Here is a 12,096-nt window from a genome sequence, read left to right as displayed (position 1 = left end):
ATCTGCCTATTGCAGGTCTTTCTTTAGGAATGTTATCTAAATTATTAATTAGACATTAATTAACTTATCCAGACCATAATAAACTCTCAATGGCATCGCTAGCCTGCGATGTTTATTGGATTAGGTTCCGATTTAATCATTAAATGGATAATCGCTGAAAATCTTGGTTCAGAGTGGATCAATTTGACTGAAAATTTCAGCAAATTCCCTTTACATTATCTAGTTTTGAACTATTATAGAGAGAACTGCCAGCTTTTTATCTGACCTAACATAATTTATCTTTAAATGATTTGTTTTGTTATATATGTTTATTATTAATCACCTATTAAAAGAGCGATAAAATTATCTTGGAAATTTGCTAAAAGCTGTTTTAATAGCCAAGATTTTTTGATAAAGTAAAGATAAAAATAATATGTCTAACTTACCTTGTGTTTAAGTAATGCCTCTTTAACATTTACTTGGCTTCGTAGTTGTTCTTCATGTTGTTTTAGAGCTGTTTCAGCCATATCCATATTTTGACAGAACTTGCTCTCGGGTTGTGAAAACTCAAGATGAAGGAGACGTAACGGTGCATGATGAAGGACATTCTGAAAAATTGTCCCAAAAAATAGTTTGAAGATAGTTTACATAAATTCTTTTACAAGAAGAATGCAAAATCTAGCTTAGTTATTGATGCTAATTATCATCTAACATCAAATTTCGATCAAATGAGATATTTTTATGTACAGGACATCCATGATTCCAATTTCAAGAAAATGTTACTTTGTAAAGACAGTCTTTATCCATGAAATTACTCTGGAATAATATAACTATCCTAAGAATTAAGATAGGTTGCCAGGCAACGAAACATACGCCCACAGCAGCTAAATCGATCGAGTGGTCGACAAGGGTTGTCACATATTTATTTCTTTATAGGTAATTGGGGGCTTTTACAAGACAGTTCCATACAGATCAGAATATAAATTTTATCGTTTGAGGGTTTACAAGGTTCTACAAACTGAAACAAGGGTCTCAACTTTGGAAGTAATCTACAGAAATTGTTGAAATTTGACAGGCTTTTTCTTTTTACTAATTTAAATAATGCATATAAATTTCATACAGATCATATGATCACTTTTGTTATTCAAACGTTCACAAGGTTCACAAATCGCCATAACTCTAGAAATTATTGACGGAAATTGCTGAAATTCAATAGACCTGTTTCACAAATTTAACTGATGAATATATATTTCATACATATCAGATGATAACTTTCATCAATTGAGCATTAACAAGGTTTAACAAAGTGAAACAAGCGCCATAACTCTAGAAGTAATTAGTGTAAATTGCTGAAATTCAATAGGCTTCGTGGTTTCACTAATTTAAATAATGCATATAAATTTCACAAAGATCTGATAATAACTTTTGGCGTTGGAGCGTTCACGAGGTTCAATAAAGTGAAAAGAGCCATAATTCTAGACGTAATAAACGGAAATTACTGAAATTCAATAGGATTCAATAGGATTGTTCTTTTTACTAACTTAAATGGCACATATAAATTTCCTACAGATAGGCAGTTAAATTAAGAGGTTAGAGCGTTCACAAAGTGAAACAAGGGCCATAACCGTAATAAACGGAAATTGCTGAAATTCCATAGGATTCTTCTCTTGACTAATTTAAATGACACATGTAAATTTCATACAGATCGGCAGAGCATTATAGAGTTCCCATGGTGCAACAAAGTGAGAGAGAGAGAGAGAGAGAAATGGGGTTTAACGTCCACTCGACACAACTAGGTCATTTCGGGACTAACATATGGTTTAATTTTATTTCAATAATACGCTTGCGCGTAGAGGGTTTTAGCAGTGGGAGGAAACCGGAGTGCCCGGAGGAAACCCACGAGGTTGAGAAGGCGTCCCTATCTCCATGCCACATACACTCACACCAGGGCTCGAAACCACAGCCACAAGCCAGAGGTGACCGGCCAGCCAGAGGTCGAAGCGCGGCACTCTAGACCACTAGGCCATCCCAACCCCCCTGCAACAAAGTGAAACAAGGGCCATAACTCTAGAAGTAATTGACTTCTTCGTTTCACTAATTTAAATTATGCATATAAATTTCACAAAGATCGGGTGATAACTTTTGGCGTTAATGCGTGCACAAGGTTCAATAAAGTGAAACAAGGGCCATAACTCTAGACGTAATAAACGGAAATTGCTGAAATTCAATAGGCTTCTTCGTTTCACTAATCTAAATAATGCATATAAATTTCAGAAAGATCGGATGATAACTTTTGGCGTTACAGCGTTCACAAGGTTCAATAAAGTGAAACAAGGGCCATAACTCTAGATGTAATAAACGGACATTGTAGAAATTCTATAGGCTTCCTCGTTTCACCAATTTAAATCATACATATAAATTTCACAATTATTGGGTGATAACTTTCTAGATGTAGTTAACGGAAACTGCTGAAATTCAATAGGCTTCTTCGTTTCACTAATTTAAATAATGCATATAAATTTCAGAAAGATCAGATGATAACTTTTGGTGTTAGTGTGGTCACAAGGTTCAATAAACTGAAACAAGGGCCATAACTCTAGACGTAATAAACGGAAATTGCTGAAATTCAATAGGCTTCTTCGCTTCACTAACTTAAATATTGCTTATAAATTTCACAATGATCGGATGTTAACTTTTGGCATTAGAGCGTTCACAAGGTTCAACAAAGTGAAACAAGGGCCATAACTCTAGACATAATTAACAGAAATTATTGAAATTAAATAGACTTCTTCATCTCACTAATTCAAACAACATATATCAATTTTAAAACAATTGAATGATAATTGTCGGGACGGACGGACGGACTGACAGACGGACGGAAGTGGGGGCGACAGCAATATACGTCCACATTTCAACGTAGGCGTATAAAAATACATGCAGAAATCACTCATAATAACATGAAAATGTGTATGGATCAATCAACAAAAAATTAACACGTACCTTATATCTGACTTCAATTTCATCTAGATTTTGCTGCAACTGAGCTTTATCTTGTCCATCTAATTCTTGAAGTAATTGTTTACCAATGGTCAGATATTCATTTAATAATTTATCGTCGGCTCTATCAAAGAATCGCTGAAATATTAAAAACTTCCATTTATAATGATTTCTTTTTTAATACATAAACAAAAAACAACATCTGAAGCAAACTATAAACAAGCCAACAGTGAGGCTGATGTCCCCTGCCGAAATCCCAAAATAATTAGACGACACAATAGTACATTTATCTTTTTCAAAAGTATTGAGCAATCGAATTGATTATCTGTACTTAATCTGAGCATAAAATGTTCAGGATTACACTCAGTTAAGGTTTTGTAGTACCTGGTAGTGAAACTATACACTAAGTTTCATCACTCTCCATCAGTTAAAATCAAAGTTATCTTGTCCCAAAGCATCGACCAATGAAATTGCTTAGCTCTGCTTAGCTTTAGTGGGAAATATTAATCATTGAACTCAGTCAAGACATTCACCTAATGAACATCTACATCAAGTTGCTAATCAAATTGCTTATCTCTGCTTTGCTTACCCTAAGCAGAAAATGCTCATCTTCGAACTCCATCAATGTAGTCACCTAATAAACACCTACACCAAGTTTGAACATTCTAGCTCAATTAGAAGTTGAGTTATTGTGTCCCAAAGAGTGTGACAAATGAACAGACAGATGGACGGACGGACCCATTCTAATTGGCGGGGGACAATAACAAATACAGATTCAGTTATATGTCCACTGTAAACAATTACCTCATTTGGGGACAAACAGTACAATATTTACTTCATAAATTTGCATGTGCCCCTTGTTGTTTAAAAGTGGTCAGACACCAAAGAACTCGAAAGAAAACCTACACCTACAATAGTGGGGTCTAACCATTCAAATTATTTGAAGAATAAAATGATTTCAAATAATTTCATTTTTCAAGTTTTTATACATCTATCTCATTCTTTGGAGGATAAAATGAAAACAGCCAGTCAAACAAACCTTATGTTTACGAATCAAACTATCAGAATCATCTGCATTTTCATCTAATATCATTTCAGCATTATCTATCCATTCTTCTACCTGATTTTGTTTTGTGGTTAATGTACGCCATAACTTAACTTGACTTTCTAATTTCTTCTCCCATTCTTTAGAAAACCTTTGGAGATTCTGCAAGAATAGAACAAAAAACATACAAACACCATGATTACTATGAGTTGCTCAAATTTGTCACAAAATTATTATTTACATCATGTATCATTAGACTGAATTATACATAAAAAGTTGATAATTTAAACACCCAACATTTTTAAGTTTGATCACACTATATATGCCAAGAAAAGACTTAAACATGCATTAGGCCTGAAATGTTATCTAAATTATCAATTAGACATTAATTAACTTATCCAGACCATAATAAACTCTTGATGTCAAGGCTAGCCTTCGATGTTGGCTGGATTAGATTCCTATATGCCGCTATTGGCCGTTGATAATTAAATTAAAAAAAGTGGATAATCAAGACTATGCTGTTTATATTAATGAGTTTAGTAATGATGACCGAGACTATGCCAAAATTTCACCGGCTTCTTTCTCGGCTCATAGTGGATGAATTTGACTGAAATTTTCAGCAAATTACCTTTACACTATCTAGTTTTTAACTATTATAGCGAGAACTGCCATCTCGTTATTTTATGTCCCATAATGTATCTTTAATAGGAAAAAAAAGAATATTCACAAACCAACATAAACCATCCTCAATTAATATGTCAATCCAAACTTCTTATAAGTCATTATAATCATGAATCATTTAAAACATGACTTTGAAGATATTTCAGTTTGTACAAGTTTTTCTTCCAAACCATTGGTCTTACCTGGAATCTTGTATTAACAGTATTCATCATTTCATCTACTGGTGTATAGCCTATGTTTGTTAGTTTAGGTTTGGTACTACATATCTTACTATATACTTTGTTCTTACTTTCTAATATAGACTTCTGGTATGTCACTTGAGCAAAAAATGCCTGTAACATAAAATAAACAGTAGGGGTTGCAATGCATTGTTATTACAAGGTCATTCCGAGATAATTACTAAATTATTAAATTAACTCATTTTGTGTAACATTTAAATCTGTTTTTACTCACAAAACATTCATTTTTAGTGGTACTAAAACTAGCAGAATCTATTGATCAAAAGCATTCAATCTTCAATCAGTTTGTTAGAGAAGAGAAGAAATGTAAACTCAATTTCTAACCTTGTGTTGTTCTAACCTAGTTTCGGCATCTGAAGAATTTCCCTCCATTTTATGTGATTGAAGTATATCTTCTCCTTCATCAAGCCATTTATTTAAATCTAATAGTCCTGTTTCTAAACTTTCTACATTAGGAAGCAGTGCCTTTAAATATTTCCTTTTCTCAGGAATTTGTCTGCGAAGTCTGACAATTATCTCTTTTTTAACATTCAAATCTCCTAACATTTTATTGATGACATCTGGTTCAGTATCCTGAACTAGTGATTGGGCTGTTTTTGTGATTGTTTTAAATTCTGCCTCAATATCTGGCATCATAGCATTTAATTCCTGAAAGAAAAGACAGAATATCAAATGAAAATCAAACAACAAATCCAAAGGAAAGCTTGCCAGGTAAGATAGCATAAGTTCACAATGTAGGCTACTTTAATCAACAATCTATCAGTCAAGGGCAATAATTCTGGAATTAATTTTGAGAAAATGCTCATAATCAATAGGGATCATCTTTATCCCGATACTAACTATCCCTGACAAATGCACAAAAATCAATAAAGAGTAAGTGATCACATGAAATTGTAAATCAACTGCTGGATGGAAGGGGCAGACAGCATTCCCATTAACAGGTGTACATCTAAAAACTGGATAAGTTAAAAACACACCGTCATCAAATTTAACATACATGTATCAAGAAGCCCTACTAACATTTTTTCAAATAAAAAAAATAGAAATAGACTGTTGAGAGTTTTCATTAAAGTATCATGAAATACAGAAGTGACATCATTTTTTAATGTTGGTGTATCATTCGTTCAGATAAATGTATGGGCAACTTGCCAAACATACATTATTTATACTAGATTAAATATAGGACCCAGGTGACATATCTATTGAAAATAGGCTGCCAGGCAACGAAACATATGCCCAAAGTAGCTAAATTGACTGGGCGGTCAACATGGGTTGTCAAATATTTAATTAATGTCTAATCAATAATTTAGATAACATTTCAGGCCTAAAGAAAGAACTGCAATAGGTGGATTCAGCTCTAGCATAATGCATGTTTAATCTTTTGTAGGTAATGTGGGGGCCATTTACAAGACAATTTCAAACAGATCAGATTATAATATGCATCCTTTGAGGGTTCACAAGGTGCTACACACTGAAATAGGGGCCTCAACACTGGAAGTAATTTACAAAAATTGTGGAAATTCGACAGCCTTTTTCGTTTTTCAAATTTAAATAATGTATATAAATTTCAACAAAGTGAAAGAGGGCCATAACTCTAGAAGTAATTAATGTAAATTGCTAAAATTCAATAGGCTTCTTCATTTTACTAATTTAAATGATGCATATAAATTTCATACATATGGGATCATAACAAGGGTCGAAGATAGGTTACCAGACAAAGAAACATACCCTCACAGCAGCTAAATTGTCTAAGCGGTTGACAAGGGTTGTAGCATATTTATTCTTTTGCAGGAAATTGGGAGCATTTACAAGACAATTTCATACAGATCAGATTATAATTTTCATTGTTTGAGGGTTCACAAGGTTCTACAAACTAAAACAAGAACTTAACTGTGGAAGTAATGTACCGAAATTGTTGAAATTTGACAGGCTTTTTCGTTTTGCTAATTTAAATAATGCATATAAATTTCATACAGATTGGATCATAAATTTTGTCAATCAAACGTTCACAAGGTTCAACAAAGTAAAACAAGGACCATAACTCTAGGAAGTAATTAATAGAAACTGCTGACATTCTATAGGATACTTTGTTTTAATAATTTAAATGATGCTTATCAATTTCATACAGATCGGATGATAACTATTGTCATTAGAGTGTTCCCAAGTTGCAACCAAGTGAAACAAGGGCCATAACTCCAGACATAATTAACAGAAATTGCTGAAATTCAATAGGCTTCTTGGTTTCACTAATCTAAATAATGCATATAAATTTCATACAGATCAATTTCACAACAATCAACATATATCAATTTCAAATCAATCAGATGATAAATGTAGTCTGTAGAGTATTCACAAGGGCAACGATAATATACATCCACACGACCATATGGGCGTATAAAAAGCATGTGTGGGATAGTGTCTGTATTTTATGTTGTTTAATGGTTTAAGACATTGTGTAATAAATTGAAACAACACTCAGGCTAACACCCTCATGCAGTATCAATATATCACTTAATGGCTCGCTCTCGACCAATAAACCACACATAATCAAAAGACTCTATATAAAGAAACCATACACTTACATCTAATTCTAAAAGGTATGCCTTAAGATCTGAGTGTACACATGGAATAGGTGTCTCCATCATAGAATCGGCACGTTCTAACCATTCATGTATTGAATTAAATCCACTGGTATAAACAGATCGTGCTTTACCAACAACTTCATTTTGTTGATAGAGCTGGAAATTGTCTGTTAACATCTTAAAGCGATTATTTAAATCATCCACTGTTTGTTGGATTTCTTCAGCTACCGATGCACGACTCGTCTCCATAAGAAACTCTGATGTTTTATTTAATGTCTCAAATCTATCTTCGATATCTCTTAGATCACTAAAAAAATGCTGAAAAAAAAAAAAAAATGTTTAGAAATAATTCAGAACAGCGAATTTATAATTTTTTTTATTCTCTGGCTATTGTTGCACTTTGGAGCGAAAAGATGGGTTTTGACCGAGTGTGTCTACTTGTATCGTCCCATCAAATATCTTCTGAATACCATCGCTGGAAGTCTTAGTTCTATTCAGTTTGTTGAAACAAAATATGTAACATGACAGTCTGTCTCTTAGATCTGCAGTAGGAACTTAAACCCCATTTCATTTTATTTCTCTTTGATCTGGTGTCTTCCCTAAAACTTTGGACAGTTGATTAAATGTATTAAAAGATGGTGAAAACATTGGTCGTCTGCTGCATGGTCCAAAAGACGATAAAAAGCTTCTCTATGTGTTGCAATTACCCAATGCATACTTTTGAAGATATTTTGGATAGCCTCATTTGTCACACCATTAGTTTTTCTGCAATATTCTGCTATTCTCTGGTTAATCGGTCATAATGTATTTCGCATGCTGTGACATAATGTAGCCCAAATTTGAGAAGTGTTTGAGTGGGATTATGTCTAATTGAATGAAATAATGCAAGGAGTATGCAATTCAGTGGCGTGCAGAAAAGGGGGGGGGGGCTGGCTGGGCAATGGTCCCGGACCCCGGTCATCCATTCATTTCAGAGGGGCATCCTATCAGAGTGAAATTAAATTAATTTTTTAGAAATATGAAATTATCGCTGTTAACATCGTTGTACATGCTGCCCTATATATGTCTGGTTAAAAATTAATTTCATCTGTTTTTACATATTGGAAATATCCTATTTTCTTATATTTAGGAATACTAGGTTTTATGTGAGCATGCTATCAAGAAGTTGGCTCCAGGAATCACCAAAACTCTGCATACTAATGCCACAATTTGATATAAAAAAAATTACCAATTTTTCCTCAGGTGTCCCTTGCATAACTCTTTCTCCTTCATCTAACCATGCAGTAATTGCATTAACACTTGATGCATAATGTCTCCACATATCTATCTGTTGTGTTAGATTAGGCTTTAAAGCACGTACTTCCCGAGATAGGTCTCTCCATTTAGAATTAATATTCTCTATTTGATCAGGAATGCCTTTAACTTCAGGAGCGACTATAAAAAATAAAGTAAGTAAAATATAACATGTTATACATGTTTGTAGTTGACATCAAACTGTATAAAAACATAAACTAGTATGGTACAGAATTCATTATTATTCTTTACTAGCAGGATACCCGGCTTTGTTTGGTGCCCAATTCGCCTGGGGCCCAATTTGCCAATGACCTAAATTTGCAGGGGCCCAAAATCGCCAGGGTCATAATTCGCCTGCGGCCCAAATTCGCTGGCCTAAAATATTCACATGGTCATAGTGGTTAATTTGATACCACATGTGGAGGTGGAGCATGGCGTGATGGGCAAACATACATACATACTTTAATTTTATTTATATAGATTTACAAAAAAATTTGTAGGGTTTTTGTTTCTATATATATGCTTGGACAACAGTAGCTACATCACATGTCAATAGTAACCAAGAGCAAAATTTAAAATCCAAAATATATTAATAGTGTTACTGAAATAGAAAGGAAAGTTTAGTAATATTTTCATGAATTACAGATCTGATTAAAACACAGATCTTATTTCAGTTCGTTTTTTATGGTTCAAAATTTCATTTTATTTGTCTTTACTACACTAGGATCTGGAAGAGTTGTTATACAATCTGGTTAAAACACAGATCCTATTTCGTTTCGTTTTTATAGTTCAAATTTCGTTTTACTTGTCTTTTGTCTTGATTACACTTGGATCTGGAAGACTTATTATTTAACTCGTGTTCTGCTTGAAATGAGAGGTCAGCCAATCAAATGGTCTGTCGAATCGAGTGTTTGACCTTTTTTGCCCGGAACTGTGGGTAATCCACTAGTAACATCAATGCTGATTGGTTAATCAATTGTCTGGCGTCATAGGTCAAAAGTCGGTCTTTTGACCCCTGACGTGACCTATCGCTATAACTTGTCAGATCTTCATATAGTGTAGGCCATCGAAAGTATAAAAAAAAAAAAACGAAATATAGATCTGTATTTTAATCAGATTGGTTGTTATATAACCCGCGTTCTGGATAATGTGAGGGATTACCCAATGCAAAGGTCTGTTACGGCGAGTTTTTGGCATAAGGTGCACAGAACTGTGGGTAACCCACTAGAAACATCAACACTGATTTGTTAATCAAATGTCTGACGTCATAGGGTCAAAAACCGCTCGTATGACCTCTGAGGCGACCTTCGACTACAAAATAACAAAACGAAATTTAGATCTGTATTTTAATTACCTTTGATATCTTTTCTGTAGATATCACCTTTCCCCTTAACTTCAGCTAGTGTGCTGTCAAAGGTCTTTATTAAACCATTTACTTCTACTAATTGCTGAAAGTGTCAGAATAAGCAAGTATAACAGCATTACAGTTCTTTTAAGGATGGTGACAAAATGATCAGAATTTCCTACTCTGAACTAAAAATCACCAAATACTGATAGATGGTATTAAATGAGATATTAAAAAATAAAACACAATTTCATTTCATTTTTATTTACTTTGCAAGCAAACAGTAATTTTTGTTGTTCACTACAAACCTTGGGATTTTATTGATATCAATAAAGAGTATGGTTTGATCTGACTAATAACCAAAATTATCCATATTACTTTATGAAAGACTCATTAATTCTTTTAATAATCCGTTGACAAATATTATAGACCACTCTTACGAAATTATCAGGGATGAGCATTTTGGAATTTGTTAATAAAGAATCTCTAATCAACAGTGCATTTACCTGATAATCATTATATAATTCTTCTACTTCTTCTTGCCAGCCATATTTAATTGACCATTTCTGTACTCGTCCTTCAGTTAAAACTAATATAGACCAAACACGCATTTTTGCTTCTTCATATTCTAATCTATGTTGTCTGACCGGGGCGTTGATACAAACACGATCTAAACGTTTAGCCATTAATTCCATGTGTGGAGGATGAAGTGATTCGCCTTCATATTTCCCAGACTTTTTCACCTGTGTAAAGAACGCCTTCTGGGCATCTAAATCTCGGAAGAATTTCTGAAATAAAAAGTCATAATAATAAACAAATGTAGTTTTGGGTGATACTTTTTTTTAATATGTATTTATATTGAATTATCCAGAATTACACTATTTTAGTATTAACATTAAGGACCTGAGTACTCTAATCGAAAGTAGAGGTAATAAGTGACATTTCGACACAAAAAACATTAAACAATATCAGCTCTAAGTAATTTAAAATCTTTGTTCATTATTTATCTTCAAACAAGATTTTGTGATTTAAGGTAAATTCTTTGAATACTTCCACAACAAGTTTCAAAATAAAACAGTTCGAATGTAAAAAGTAAATATTTATTTCAGTGCACTACTCTGCCGCACTCAAAATCATATGGTAGTCTTCGACCATCAAGAAAGAAAATTCAGCAATGTTCAGGTCGTGATAGATGGTATAATGACTTCGTAGAAGGAAATCCTTCTGGTCACATGACTTAATTAGTGTGAAACTGTTGCTGGAGGCAGCCATGATTGATTACTACGGATCACGTGACCGATAGGTACGATGTCATAGTTTTTTTCTTTACGCTAATATTTGAATTATTACACAACAAACAGTCTGAATGTTATGTGCTCTCTGGGTTATTTTATTTTACACATGGAAAAGGTATGCAAAGTCTTGGTTCTGAAAAGTTACTGCGTATCTTCAACTACTTTTAGGAAATTAAGGGCTAAAAAATATTCTTGTTGATGCAATTAAATAGATCTTTTGAAATCATGTGGTTTTACTACTTTTGTTCAAACAGACACACCTCGATTAACTAGACACACGCGATATAAACTGGAATTCTTACTTTGATTTATCATTTTACAATACGTTAACATGTATTTTTTTTATTTATAATACGTGTGGGATACATTGGTTTTAATTCTTTCAAAGTGAATACAGATATAATTACTTGAAATTGACATGTCTCGCAACGTGAGTGGTACTACTTGATTCCCCATTTCCGGCTAAAGAGTTATGTCCCTGTATTACATAGTATAATAAATTGTGTCTGGGTAGTTCGAGAAGAAAATGTCACACGGAGAATTCAGTTTTGTTTATAAAATTTTATTTGACATTTTATACACGTTGAAAGTGTTGAGAAAGCCTTCTAGTCTTCAAAATGTGGATAATCTTTGTGTCAAT

General features: G+C 33.4%; 1 protein-coding gene across 1 annotated transcript in view; it reads right to left on the bottom strand.

The window, feature by feature from the left end:
• LOC126821426 (muscle-specific protein 300 kDa) overlaps nucleotides 1–12,096 on the bottom strand; it is a 187,512-nt gene that overhangs the window by 142,197 nt on the left and 33,219 nt on the right. The window contains exons 12-20 of the mRNA XM_056100862.1: nucleotides 10,668–10,949; nucleotides 10,171–10,264; nucleotides 8,752–8,957; nucleotides 7,524–7,841; nucleotides 5,266–5,589; nucleotides 4,885–5,034; nucleotides 4,016–4,183; nucleotides 2,980–3,114; nucleotides 426–587 (exon numbers count right to left, since the gene is read on the bottom strand). Coding sequence (XP_055956837.1) covers nucleotides 426–587; nucleotides 2,980–3,114; nucleotides 4,016–4,183; nucleotides 4,885–5,034; nucleotides 5,266–5,589; nucleotides 7,524–7,841; nucleotides 8,752–8,957; nucleotides 10,171–10,264; nucleotides 10,668–10,949 — 1,839 coding nt within the window. The remainder of the gene's footprint in view (nucleotides 1–425; nucleotides 588–2,979; nucleotides 3,115–4,015; nucleotides 4,184–4,884; nucleotides 5,035–5,265; nucleotides 5,590–7,523; nucleotides 7,842–8,751; nucleotides 8,958–10,170; nucleotides 10,265–10,667; nucleotides 10,950–12,096) is intronic.

This window comes from Patella vulgata, chromosome 5 (assembly GCF_932274485.2).
Source record: "Patella vulgata chromosome 5, xgPatVulg1.2, whole genome shotgun sequence".
NCBI lineage: Eukaryota > Metazoa > Mollusca > Gastropoda > Patellidae > Patella > Patella vulgata.
Note: the sequence above shows the minus strand (reverse complement) of the source record. Positions and strands in the feature narration are given on the sequence as shown.